A 13,987-nucleotide genomic window follows, 5' to 3' on the forward strand; every position below is an offset into this window, starting at 1 on the left:
GCCTGAGCTTTTTTTAAAGAGCCTGTTTGGGGTCGGGTTTGGTGGCTCAGCCTGTAATCCCAGCACTTTGGGAGGCCAAGGCGAGTGGACTGCCTGAGACTGCATGTTCGAGACCAGCCCAGGTAACTTGGTGAGCCTTCGTCTCTACAATAATTAGCTGGGTGTGGTAGCGTGCACCTGTAGTCCTAGCTGCTTGGAAGGTTGAGGTGGAAGGATCACTGGAGCCCAGCAGGTCGACACTGGGGTGGCCATGAGTGTGCCACTGTACTCCAGCCTGGGCAACTGAGTGAGTCTGTTTTGGTCATCCACAGTGGCTCACTCCTAGAATCCCAGCACTTTGGAAGGCCGAGGTAGGAGGATTGCTTGAGCCCAGGAATTTAGGATCAACCTGGGCAACACAATGAGACCCCTGTGTCTACAACAAATCAAAAAATTAGCCGGGCATGGTGGCGTGAGCTTGTAGTCCCAACTACTCAGGAGACTGAAGTGGGAGGATCACGTGAGCCCAGGAGGTCGAGGCTATCGTGAGTTGTGACTATGTCACTGCTCTCCAGCCTGGGTGACAGAGTGAGACCCCAACTCAAAAAAACAAAAGCCGGTTTAGTTTGAAATCTTTAGGTAACTGTCATGGTTATCTCTTAGTCTGGCTGTAGAGAAGCAGACTGCTTATGTGCCTGATAGTGCTAGGGCTGGGTAGGAGACCAAGGGCAGCTGAACTCGAGTGAGCTGAGTGAGCTGAGTGACCAGAGGTTCAGAGGAGGAACTGGAGTCTGTCTTGTTTGACTTCAAGTCTGGCTACAAATGAGGACACTGGTGCACAACGGCTGGTTGGGTCATTCAGGCATGACCATGGCATTGGCGTTTGGCTGGAGGACATTCAGAAGGCAGTGCTGCTGGAGGCGGTGGCCCTGGGAGGGTAGACTCTGCACCAGCATGGGGCACACCCCCAGCCCCACCAGGCAGCTCAGCCAGGGAGCGTGCAGACAAGCAGCCCAAGAGCAGAGAGCCCTTCTAAACTTCAGGACGGCCAGGCACTGCCTGCTCTCCACAGACAGCAAAGGTTGTCCCAGCCCTATCCCACTGCCTAGAGGGGACCAGGAGAGGCAGGCACAGGAAGGGTATATAGTTCACACATCTCAGGATTTGAGAGAGAAGTTTGGGGAAGATGAAAACAGTGCAGTGAGGCCTTTTAAAACCTAACTCAAAACGTGTATGTGGCTACCCGAGTTACTACTGGGCTAGAACTAGGCCTGCTCTAGGTGGGGCCGGCATGTTCACGAACCTTCTTCATGCCCCGCTCTTCTCTACTGCTGACATAACATTAGCTCCTCTCACGCAGATGGACTTTCTGCTGGGATACACCTGAGGCGAAGCTTCACTTGAAAGCTGTCTACCTCTCACCTGGGCCACGCAGTGGCAGAGCTGACCCTGAGCAAGCAGGTGAGGGCAGCAGGAAGACGCTGGCTGCATCTCAGACAGGGAGGAGGGCAAGTTTTGCTCATGGACACCCAGAGGAGCGAGGAGACGGCCACCCCAGGCGGTTGGAAGCAGAGCAACCACAACATCACAGGAGAGCAAGGCAGAGCCCAGTGGGATGTGGCCCCCAAAGGGGTCACTTCGAGAATGCCAGGGCAGACCTAACTTGGAGCCCCTTCAAAGCCATTCTCAGAGTGTCAGATCAGCAAAGTCAATGAGATAAAGACAGAGGGGACGGACATGAGATGCGGTTAATGGAGATGAGCTTTCTTAGGACACAGGTTCACGAACGGATCAGAAATGGCCAGTGAGATGCAGATGAGCGGGTCATGTGTATGGCCCCAGCGTGCGGCAGGGTCAGGAGAGTGATCACAAGGATGGGAAGAGAGAGGTCCCAGAGAAACATGAAGGCACAGAGGCTTTTGTCTTACCACTTCGTCCTCGGCAGGCTTGAAAACACAAATCAACACTTAGTGGAAAGCCACGCCACACACAAGGTCACAAGTTAGAAGCACAAGGCTACGGAACGCTTGCTAGGGAGTCTGTTAGTGGTGATGGAAGTTGCGTGTGGAGGCAGACCTCCTCAGCACACATGAATGCAAAATCAGCGGGAATTAGAGCATTAAGAGACATATTTTTTAAAGGTACCCAGCCCTTGAGATTTCTTTTTAAAAGGTCATGTAAATAGTGAAAGTGGTCAGACAGACTAAAAAGTCCAACCTGGGTCCTAAAGTCCTATTTGCTTTAAAAGAAACATCATGACTAGATGAGATTCAACAGCTCAGTCCAGAGGTTTTGTGCTCCAACTGTTCAGATAAGGAGAGTAGATATTTTTTAAAACTGGACTTGGAACTGGTGTCTTAAGGAAAAGTCTAGCCTGGTCTGGCTACTTTTCACTTCTTTATAAAAAGTAGGCAAATAACATAAAATCGGCTCAAACAAAATCTCCTCAATAAGAACACATCTTGGGATGGGATTTCCAAAGTGATGACAGGTGGGCAGTGATGTCACAGAATGATTCTTGGAAGGACCAAGGGATGAAGCAGCTGTCCCTAGTGATCTGCATTTTGGGGCGTAAGAGCTGAGATGTGGGTGCTCTGCCTCAGCGAGGATAGGAGTGAGTCGCTGAGATCTGCATGCAGAGTGCTGCAGGCCACAGCGAACTTCTGAGCAGAGTGAAACTGCTTGCAGCTCTGTGTGCAACACTGGGGTTAGGCAGGGTCCACGGGGAAAGCTGTGGTGCCCTAAGAGGGCAGAGGCAGGCTGATTAGGGGTTAGTACTCTTACGTTCCAAGGAGAAGACTGGAGTGAGGCTGAAGGAGAGGAAGCCCACACCACTGGATCTTACCTCTTCTGCGTCCTCAGAATGGGTGGAGAGCTGGTCATGCTGAATAATCTCAGCATCCTCCTCTGTCGGTCCGTTGCCCACCCTGATCCCACCAAAGTTGAGAGTTCCCTACACAGATGAACAGAAAGAGTAGAATTTGCCTGTCTTTAGCGTGGATTCTGTGAGGTGGGAAGGGGATGGTTAGTACATACAAACCTCAGAAAAGCATATATTCTAACAACAAAAACAAAACCCATGGACCGGGCAGCTAAGTCAAAGCAAACAAGTGTTCCCACCCAGCCACCACTGCCCGGCCCAGCCCACCCTGCAATGCCCACCTCCCCCTGCTTCCTGGGAAGCACGCAGCTCTGCCTGTTGCACCCAGGTACCAGCCTCGCCTGGTGGACGCTGATGGAGGATCCTGCCTGAACAAAACCTCAAAACAAGCAACTCTCATAACATGCACAGTTCTATCTGTAAAGCCTGCAAGGGCCTAAGCCTTTCTGGAAAGAAAGATTAGACTCTCTAAGAGGGAGTGGTGTCAAATGATACGGTGGCTGTGCCCTGGTCTGATAAGTTTTCAACAGGGACCCAAGAATTCCAGCAACCTCTCCCAGAAATGTACCGGGTCTCTGCCCAGAACAAAGGACTTCCTAGACCAGGGAAGGAAATCAGACTTAATGCACATTCACTTGTGGCTAGGGAAGACTGAGCTGATAAAAAGTGGGGAGGGGCTCCTTCCCCTCAGCGGAGGGTTCTGGAGTGTTAAAAGAATTCTTCTATGGGCATGTGGGCAGACGCTGCCTGGGTGCTTGCCTCTCTGACTTCACCAGTATAATCTCCATTGGGGTCTCCATAGGCAGACTTTTTCAATCAACTTGACTTGGAAAACCTTTCACTGTCACAGTGTGAAAAGGAATTTAAGAAACAGCCTTGGGAGCCACTTCACAGAGCCAAGCAAGGCAAGAGTTTGAGGTCGACTCTCCTGCAAAATGGCTTTGTGGCAGCAGCACAGCGTGCAGAGTCTGCTTGCCTGCCCACAGTCCCCAGCCTCCTCAGTCTCCCCTTCTGGCCTGTACCTCTTGACACAGCTTCACTCACCACAGCTCAGGGACCAGCTCAGGTCTCCAGCATCTGCACAAATCCTCTCTTCTGCCCTGCAGTGGTTCTCACATATTGGTCAGAGAACCAGCTTCACTAGAATCACCTCAAAAGCTGAATTTTTCTTTTTGAGTGGGCCTCTCACTCTGCTGCCAAGGCTGGAGTGCAGTGGCATGCTCACGGCCACCGCAGCCTCGACCTGCTGGGTCCAGGCGATCCTTCTGCCTCAGCCTTCCAAGTAGCTGGAACTACAGGTATGCACCACCATGCCCAGCTAACTTTTTGATTTATTGTAGAGATGAGGCCTCACCAAGTTGTCCAGGCTGGTCTCAAACCCTTGGATTCAGGCAATCCTCTCACCTTTGCCTCCCAAAGTGCTGGAATTATAGGCACAAGCCACCGTGACTGGCCTAAAAGCTTCATTTTACATAGAGATTTTCATATACTATTCCCAGAAATTGTAAATTTAGTAGGTCTGGGGGTAGAGCCCAGGAAATCTGTATTTAAAAGATATTTCCCCAAGGGCAAATTGTATAATCATTGCAAAGGATCTATCAAAAAAAATTTTTTTTTTGAGTTGGAGTCTCTGTCGCCCAGACTGGAGTGCAGTGGCCGCTCCCGGCCACCGCAGCCTCGACCTGCTGGGCTCCGGTGATCCTTCCGCCTCAGTCTTCCAAGTAGCCAGAATTACAGGAGCGCGCTACCACGCCTGGCTAATTTTTTGATTTATTGTAGAGATGAGGTCTCACCAAGCTGCCCAGGCGGGTCTCGAACCCGCGGGCTCAGGCAATCCACTCACCTCAGCCTCTCAAGGCACGGGATTACAGGCTGAGCCACCGAGCCCGGCTGGGTCTATCAAAATTTAAAACCCAGGAACCCTCTGAGATTCAGTCATTCCACTACTGGGACATCTAATGCTTATAGAACTTTGCCATATACAGACAAGGATGTTCCCTGTACTGCTGTTTGTAGGAGCAAAGAATGGGGAACAAGCAACGCATCTATCAAAGAGAGAGAGATTACATGATTTTGGCATATCCAACAAAATATTCTATGGAATGCTAGGCTACCATAAAAAAGAGTGACTATACCTATAAGGGTGCTACAGTTTTTATTTGTTTGTTTGTTTGTTTGTTTGTTTGGAGTCAGAGTGAGACTCTGACTCCTAGGCTGGAGTACAGTGGCATGCTCACAGCCACCACAGCTCAACCTGCAGGGCTCAGGCGATCCTTCCTCCTCAGCCTTCCAAGTAGCTGGAACCACAGACATATGCTACCACAATTGGCTGATTTTTAAAAGTTTATTGTAGAGATGAGGTCTTACCATGTTGCTCAGGCTGGTATCAAACCCCTGATCTCAAACAATCTCTCGCCTCTGCCTCCCAAAGTACTGGGATTACAGGAGTGAGCCACCACACCAGGTGAGGGCTACAGTTTAAAATACAATTCCTAATGTGTTTCTTTACACATTTATTGCACATACACAGGTATCAACAGATGACAGGGGCTGGGCATAGTGGCTCATGCCTGTAATCCCAGCACTTTAGGAAGCTGAGGCAGGAGGATTGCTTGAAGCCAGGAGTTCAAGACCAGCATGGGCAACATAGCAAGACCCTGCCTCTACAAAAAAAATTAAAAATTAGCCATACATGGTGGTGTGCACCACAGTCCCAGATACTCAGGAGGTAGAGGCAGGAGGATCACTTGATCTCAGTTCAAGGCTGCAGTGAAGAAAGATCATGCAGCGTGGGCAACAGAGCAAGACTGTGTCTCTAAGAAAAAAAAAAGATGATAGGCAGCTATGTAGTAAAGTCAAGTTCCTGAACTGTTAACAATACCCCAGAGGAGAACTGTGGTGGTAGGGGTGGGAGCAGACAGGAGGTTTTCTTCTCAGCTAGTACTACATGCATCCTCTAGCCAAGTGTACCTAGTGTTTTATTTATCTATTTATTTAGAGTTGGAGTCTCACTCCATCACCCAGGCTGGGGTGCAGTGGCACCCTCATGGCTACCATAGCCTCGACCTGCTGGGCTCAGGTGTTCCTTCCGCTTTAGCCTTCCAAGTAGCTGGAACTACAAGCACGTGCCACCATGTACAGCTACTTTTTAAAATTTATTGTAGAGATGAGGTCTCGCCAAGGTGCCCAGGCTAGTCTTGAATCCATGGGCTCAGGCAATCCTCTCACCTCGGCCTCCCAAAGTGCTAGGATTATAGGCATGAGCCACCACACCTGGCCTTGTGCTTTATGTTTTAAATGTAAGTAGGGAACTATCTGGGTACCTTTTACATCTTCTTCCACTTATCTACTGTGTCTTAATGCCCTAAGAAACAAATTCAGTGTTCACCAGGTGATTCTGATGTACAGGCAGATCTGGAAACATTGAAGCCTGGGCACCTCTGGGCCATGTACATATGACACCTGACAACCCTCTAAAGGTGATGGAAAGTACAACCAGGGCGCGGAAGGGACTCCAGTGCATCCTGGGTGGTTACAGGACAAGGTGGAAAGGTGGCAGGGTTGTTGGCTCCCCCGGCAGAAGATCATTTCCAAAGCTCTCCTCAACCAGCAGATGAACTGGGGGCAGAGAAGTGAGGTCTCCCAGCCAGACACTAACACGTACCCCTCAGAACACAGGGAGCAAGAGTTACAGGAAGTGGGGGAGAGACACACATCAGCAGAAAAGAAGAACAGAAAAGTAAACTGTGATGAACTGCTCACAGACGAACAAGAGGACAAAGAACAGAACAGAATCAGAGCAGTGTTCACATCCTCAGCCCCCTGGGGTCAAGAACCCAGGGCCCTTCTTACAGAATCAGCATCCTAATACCTGCAGTTGCTCTTCAGAAACTGAAGCTGGCCAAAGAACCAGTGGGAGAAGAAGACTCTTGGCAAGTGCAGGCATTCATCCTGGGGCTTTTAACCTGGGCTTTATCACAGAAGCTGCCAGATCTAAAACCATCAAGATCTTCTCAGAAGCACTCTGACATACACTACAACTAGCAGGAAGAAGAGTATTTGGAAAGAACATCATAGCGGGTAGCAGATGTTCTAGGGGCTTTTTTATTTCTCATAGGGAAGGCTTAACTTGAAAATAATTTTAAGCAGTGAGATTAAAATTTGCTGACTCAAAATATCTGCCCTTTTGAGTTCTCAAAGGATGACTATAAGCAGTTTTCCAGGATTAAAATGATCAGAAACACCTAACGAAGGAAATCGTTATCCATCTAAATCTTTCATTTTCTTTCAAGGAGTACATGCCACTAGAACACAGAAGTACACAAGTAATCACTACTGATGAGGTTTCAGAAATATTGATTCATAATCTAGAATATATTGGGCTACTATGGTATTAGTGCATTATAAGATTTAAGCAAAAGATGTTTTTAAGGACAAATATTCAGATGCTTAACACAGAAAGTACTGTTCCTGAATCATGAGTTAGTACCAGAAGAGGGAAGGATCACGATAGGAGATGACTTGGTTATTACGCCAGATGTACAGTATACACAAGACACACGGGAGAGTAGGTCTCACTGGAACAGCTAAGGACACGAGGGCTTCTGAATCTCTCATAAAAAAGTAAAATGTATAAACTTTCATTTTTAAAGAGGGTAGGCCACTGCTAAAAAACGTCCAAGCATCATCTAAAGCAGAGCTCTGAAGAGCAGGGAAATCAATTCAAGAATCACAGAGATAGTCTCGCCTCCCTGCTGAAAAAGCATCTAATACAGGGCCACAAAATATGAAGTCAAAAAGTCATGAAAGTGGACAAGCCCAAGAGCTGCCACCTTGGATTAAGATGATGGGACTTAGAAATGGTCCAACAGTCACTTTGTTCCCATGGACATGCCTGAACTTACATATCTGAATAGAAACTTAGTAGACCAATGGTAAAGATGGTACCAGAATCTATTCTTAAGAGGGGGTAATCTCTTCTGTCATTGTCTCAGTGAGCAACAAGGACATACTTCCCAAGAGCACACATGTCTTATGCTCTCGATGTAGTTAAAAAGAGTTCTGCTGCACTGTTTGCCACCTCTTGAAATGCAATGTGATGGTTGTTGGTTTTGATTCACTCACTGTTGCAGCCGCTGCTGCCTCTAGTCCCTGTTGGCTCGGGGTTGGGCTGACTGGGACCTCCACGGGTTGCCCTTCCTGATAGTGAATGGAAGAAAAGAGGAAGGGGAAGAAAACAAAAGAGGGAGGGAGTGAAGGGGAGATGAATGGAGGGTACATGGAAGGATGAAGATGGTCAGAAAAGGGAGAAGGAGGGTCTTGTAACTCAGCTGCTCTCCAACAAGAGGAATCACCTAGCAGCCTACAAGAGTCATGCAACAAGATTGTTGGGGCTTTTCAGGCAGCGTGATAAGTAAGCACCACTGGATAGCCAGAAATTATGCACAATACTGGATATTTGGCAAATTTCACTTTGCGTGTAGAATTCATACACACATGTACATTAAGTAAGCACATGTATGTATGCTGCTTTTTAAAAAATCAATGTGCTCTAAACCAAACCTTTTCCCCAGATGTTTTGATGGGTGAAAGCATCACGGTCTCATTTTAAAAGAAGACGTCTCAGCATCAGTGCTGTGGTCACCCAGGCAGACCGCATGAGAGGTTCGCCTGTCTGCAGCTCTTGCAGCCTGGCTTTGGCTGACACTGTATTGAGACAGGCCCAGGCCTGGACTTTACTGAGCACAGCAAGAACAGAGCATGACCAGGACTGTTTCCTCCACCCCAGCTGCTCAAGCTGAATCCAGATGTCTGAGCAGCAAACACAAGTTTCTCTGACTTCAACAGGCCCAGTGCTCATGCTGGGATATAACACAAATACATTTTAAGAATATGCAGATTTGTGCACAATTAATTATATCCACTGGGGAATTGCCTTGATCTTGGGGGGGAAAAAAAACCTAGTAACTTTCAACAATAGAAATGCACCAACCAAATGCTTCCTCCTCAAGTACTGATGGCGAAGGACCAGTGGCTTAAACAGCAGCATCCAAGGTACACAAAGTAACGCAACCACCACCAGGAAACACTGAATTCCTTTCTGCAAAGCAAGAAGGACAAGGCACATCACATGAAAGGCCACCGATTAAATATGCAGCTTTCAATTCCAGTACAAATATCCCCCAAAACAGAATTTTTTTTTTCTTTCAGTTGAGTTTCACTCTGTCACCCAGGTTGGAGTGCAGTGTCGTGATTATGTTCACCGCAGCCTCAGACTCCTGTGCTCAGGTGATCATTCTGTCTCAGCCTCCCAAGTAGCTGGAACTATAGGCATGGGCCACCACACCCAGCTAATTTTTGTAGAGAAGGGGTCTTGCTACACCAGCCTGGTCTCAAACTCCTGGCCTCAAACAATCATCCTGCCTCGGCCTCCCAAGTGCTGAGATTACAGGCATGAACCCCTTGCACTTGGCCAGTACTTTCTTACCTACCTATTAATAACACTATCCAGTTTCTCAGAATAATTAGATGTTGTAGCAAAGCCCTAGAACAGTCCCATAAAATGGCAGTACTCTTCCTGGAGCCTCCCAAACTAAAGAGGATGGTCTGAATTTAGCTCTGATGTATAGGCTAAAAAATCAAATACTACAGAAAGTTTCTTTTAGGCTGTTCTGGAGTCAGAGAAACATCTGACCCCTGACGTTGGGCAACTGCCTCAGATGGTCCACCCTGGGTTAACGTACCTGCCCGGAATACAGCATGGAATTACCACTCTCTGGGTAGGAGAAGAGGAACATGTTTATGAAGTGGATCAGAAGGCTTGGCGCATTCTCCGAGGTATGTGCATCATAGGCAGTCCACTTGTAAAAAATAAGGATGACCAAGTAGCCAAATAAAGAAGTCATGAAGATGATTTCAGGAATAAAGCCAAAGTAGATATTCAGAGGCTTCCTGAAATAACTAAAAGGGGAGAGAGGAAAACAATGTTAAGGGTGAACAGACCCAGGGTCACTCCTCTACCCAGTGGAGGTACTCACTAGACTCCTAGTACTCAATAACGTCCCCTCAATTCTGTCTTTATCACTTGAAGAAGCAGCAGCCAGAGGTTGAGGCCACAGAGACCTCCTAATGTGGGATTAACTATCACTTTCAGACTTTTTCGGACCCTAAATGGCTCTAGTACCATGCCCAGCATTATCTCCATGAGAAAAGAAGAGTGGAAAAATCTAGCACAATCTGAGACCACAATTCATACTCTTTTTTTGAGTTGGAATCTCACTCCAATGCCCAGGCTGCAGTGCAATGGCATGCCCACGGCCACCCCAGCATCAGCCTGCCGGGCTCCGACGATCCTTCTGCTTCAGCCTTCCAAATAGCCAGAACGACAGGCACATGCTACCACATCCAGTTAATTTTATTTATTTATTGTAAAGACAAGGTCTCGCCAAGTTGCCCGGGCTGGTCTCGAACCCGTGGGCTCAGGCAATCCACTCACCTCAGCCTCCCAAAGTGCTGAGATTACAGGCTGAGTCACCGAGCCCGGCCCACAGTTCATAACTTATATCAAGGAAGAAAAAGAACTTACTCATTTTGATGAAAACTGCTCTAGTTTTTTTTTTTCAAAGATCTTTACTGCAACTGTAAATTGTTAAGGGGCTAATATCAAGCCTCACTTAACATCATGGGATTTTTACGAAATCCCCTGTATAACATGGAATGGGGTCTGAGTTATCAATCCCTCCTGAAGATGTTATGATTTCCTCAGGCAAAAGCATTATCTAAACCATACACATTCTTGTGACAGGAACAGAACAACTCACATGTGGTTGAACAGACTCAGGCTGACGCCGAACATCATGTGGATGATACCAAGGATGACAGACATCTTCATCTTGAAGGAGTTGAGGAAGGTTAGTTTATTGGTTGCAATGTTCCAAATCTGTCACAACCCAAGAAAACAAAAAGGTATTAAAAGGAAGTCTCAAATGGAAAATGTCATTCATCTGCCTAAAAAAGTTATCTTTATTTATTATTATTAATCATGGAGAATTCTAAACATATGCTTAAGTAGAGAGCTAGTATAACAAACACCCACATATCTCTCACCAAGCTTCAACAATTACTAGCCACTATAGATTCATTCTTCTTTTTTTTTTTTTAAGTTGGAGTCTCACTCTGTCGCCCAGACTGGAGTGCAGCAGCACCCTCCTGGCCACCGCAACCTCGACCTGCTGGGCTCTGGCGATCCTTCCACCTCAGTCTTCCAAGTAGCTGGAACTACAGGCACATGCTACCACGACCAGCTAATTTTTTGATTTATTGTAGAGATGAGGTCTCACCAAGTTGCCCAGGTGGGTCTTGAACCTGCGGGCTCAGGCGATCCACTCACCTCGGCCTCCCAAAGCACTGGGATTACAAGCTGAGTCACCGAGCTGGGCCCACTATGGACTCATTCTAATCTTGTTTCATCATACTGCCATGCACTCCTCAACACAAAATTTTGTTTTTTTTAGTTGGGGCCTCACACTATTGCCCAGGCTGAAGTGCAGTGGCACAATCATGGCTCACTGCAGTATTGACCACTTGGGTTCTGGCAATCCTTTTGCCTCAGCTTCCAGAGCAGCTGGGACTACAGGTGTGCACCACCAAACCAAGTTAATTTTTAAATATTTTTGTAGAGATGAGGTCTCATGTTGCCTAGGCTGGTCTCAACCTCCCAAATTCAAGTGATCTGCCTGCCTTGGCCTCCTAAAGTCCTGGGATTACAGGCGTGAGCAATTGCAACTGGTCTAATTGCCACTTCTACAAGAAACTTTAATCTTTCCTGCCCATAATATACCCCCTTACCCCGGAATTTTGCAGTCTTTACAATCTCATGCTTATTAAATTCTTGCCCTAACTCCTTGTTAAAAAAAAATTTTCTTAGAATACAAAAAAAACACTTGATTATACTTAAATTGCCTAAGTATTTGAAAAAAATAAATTCTGGGATGTTTCATAAGTATGTAACGATAAGAATGGAAGTTTAAAACTCTTAGGAAAGATATTTCTGCCTTGTTAAAATATCTGCTAAAAATAAAAAGCCAAGCTAAGTTAAGCAGAAAAAATTAAGAACTGGGAAGCAATCTTGAAAACCAGTCTTCCCAGAGTCAAGGTCTTAGCCACTGTAGCAATAAGCAGTGCAGGCAAAAATATGTGACTCCTCAAGGCACTTGGGTCCCTTATTGGTTTTGAAATACTCTGAGCAGATGCATCAGGGTTGGTCAGAAATATGGCAACTAAAAGCCAAATAACGATTTCACTTTAATTCTCTCATTTCAGAGTCACAGTTAAAATGTGAGGTTAGCATGCAGGAAAGAAGTTTTCTTACTGGATCGATGCCAAAAGGGTAGGGTCCACCAAACACGCCAGGGAGTGCTGGGTTCAGCTGGAGGACAGGGTTCCCTCGAAGCGTTTCCTCCCTATCATGATAGGAGAAAAGTCATGTTGATTTTTGATCAGGAGAGGGGAGCAACGGGGTCCAGAAACCAACCCCCAAAGAAATTACTAAAGCTGTCTTGTCTCTTTAATAAAAGAGGGGGGAAGAAGGAGGACTGCTAGCTGAGAATGAGGGATCAGAGATGACAAAAAGAAGAATTAAACACACATGTATAACCAAGAAAGGAATTGGGGGCTCTGCTTTAAATTTTTTTTTTTTTTGAGTCAAAGTCTCACTCTGTCACCCAGGCTGGAGTGTAGTGGCAAGCTCACAGCCACCACAGTCTCAACCTGCTGGGCTCAGGTGATCCGTCTGTCCTTCTGCCTCAGCCTTCCAAGTACCTGGAACTACAGGCACATGTCACCATGTTCGGCTAATTTTTTGATTTATTGTAGAAATTAGGTCTCACCATGTTGCCCAGGCTGGTCTTGAACACTTATAGTCTCAGTTCCTTGATACTTGAACCCCTGGGCTCAGGCAGTCCTCTTGCCTTGGCTTCCCAAAGTGCTGGGCTCTGCTTTAAATTTATGAAAATAACGTGCTTAACTTATAGTCTCAGTTCCTTGATACTTGCTGAGTAAATTACAAAGCAGTTCATAAGATGGGCTCGATGGCTCAGCCTGTAATCCCGTGCTTTGGGAGGCTGAGGTGAGTGGATTGCCTGAGCCCGCGGGTTCATGACCCACCTGGGCAACTTGGCAAGACCTCATCTCTACAATAAATAAAAAGTTAGCTGGGTGTGGTAGCGCGCACCTGTAGTTCCAGCTACTTGGAAGGCTGAGGTGGAAAGATCACCGGAGCCTACCAGGTTGAGGCTGCGGTGGCTGGGAGCGGCCACTGCATTCCAGTCTGGGTGACAGAGTGAGACTCCAACTCAAAAAAAGCAGTTCTTAGGTTATAGCATAAATAAGCGGAGATACTGCATTCTACTCAAACAGAGACACTGTTAACTACTTCCTAAAGAAGTGCCTGTTTACCACTTGTCTTAAACATCAGGGCTGAACATGAAAGGAATAAGCTTTCATGTATTCCAATCTGACTTACGTCCAATTATAAGTAAACATCGGTCGTACACTCCAGGATGACCCAAAGATATTAAGAGACTTGGAAAAGCAATCGTTGTAGATGAGGCCAGTGTACATGGAGAACACACCCATCAAGAGAATGATGTATCGACCACTGAACACAGTGCTAAACATCTGGGAAGCAGAAGAAAGAAGTAATGAGAATGAACTCACTGCAGCCCATGTTGTGATGGTTATTTAGATACACCAGCCCCTCACTGCAGCCTACACTGTGACAGTGTTGTTTAGATACACCAGCCTCTTCCTCTGGCACTACTTTACCCCATCCTGGTTCAGAGAGTTGAACTAAAGACCAAAAGACAATGCTAATGAGAAAGTCACTTTCATAGTACATGGCTTCTTTACTAAAAGAGTTGAAGTTTCACTCTGTTGCCCAGGTTGGAGTGCAGTGGCACGCTCATGGCCACCACAGCCTCAATCAGCTAGGCTAAGGCAATCCTTTCACCTCAGCCTTTCAAGTAGCTGGGACTACAAGCATGCACCACCATGCCCAGCTAATTTTTTAATTTATTGTAGAGATGAGGTCTCATCAAGTTGCCCAGGCTGGTCTCGAACCCGTGGGCT

General features: G+C 46.8%; 1 protein-coding gene across 4 annotated transcripts in view; it reads right to left on the reverse strand.

The window, feature by feature from the left end:
• ATP6V0A1 (ATPase H+ transporting V0 subunit a1) overlaps window positions 1-13,987 on the reverse strand; it is a 78,892-nt gene that overhangs the window by 11,419 nt on the left and 53,486 nt on the right. For 3 of the 4 annotated variants that reach the window (XM_008048830.2, XM_021707910.1, XM_021707909.1), the window contains exons 13-19: window positions 13,383-13,537; window positions 12,231-12,321; window positions 10,681-10,799; window positions 9,604-9,820; window positions 8,853-8,960; window positions 2,825-2,932; window positions 1,908-1,925 (exon numbers count right to left, since the gene is read on the reverse strand). In XM_008048830.2, coding sequence (XP_008047021.1) covers window positions 1,908-1,925; window positions 2,825-2,932; window positions 8,853-8,960; window positions 9,604-9,820; window positions 10,681-10,799; window positions 12,231-12,321; window positions 13,383-13,537 — 816 coding nt within the window. The remainder of the gene's footprint in view (window positions 1-1,907; window positions 1,926-2,824; window positions 2,933-8,852; window positions 8,961-9,603; window positions 9,821-10,680; window positions 10,800-12,230; window positions 12,322-13,382; window positions 13,538-13,987) is intronic. The other variant, XM_008048833.2, reaches the window with a different exon arrangement.

The sequence above is a fragment of the Carlito syrichta genome, unplaced genomic scaffold, assembly GCF_000164805.1.
Source record: "Carlito syrichta isolate Samal-C Ts95f unplaced genomic scaffold, Tarsius_syrichta-2.0.1 Scaffold126806, whole genome shotgun sequence".
Taxonomy (NCBI): domain Eukaryota; kingdom Metazoa; phylum Chordata; class Mammalia; order Primates; family Tarsiidae; genus Carlito; species Carlito syrichta.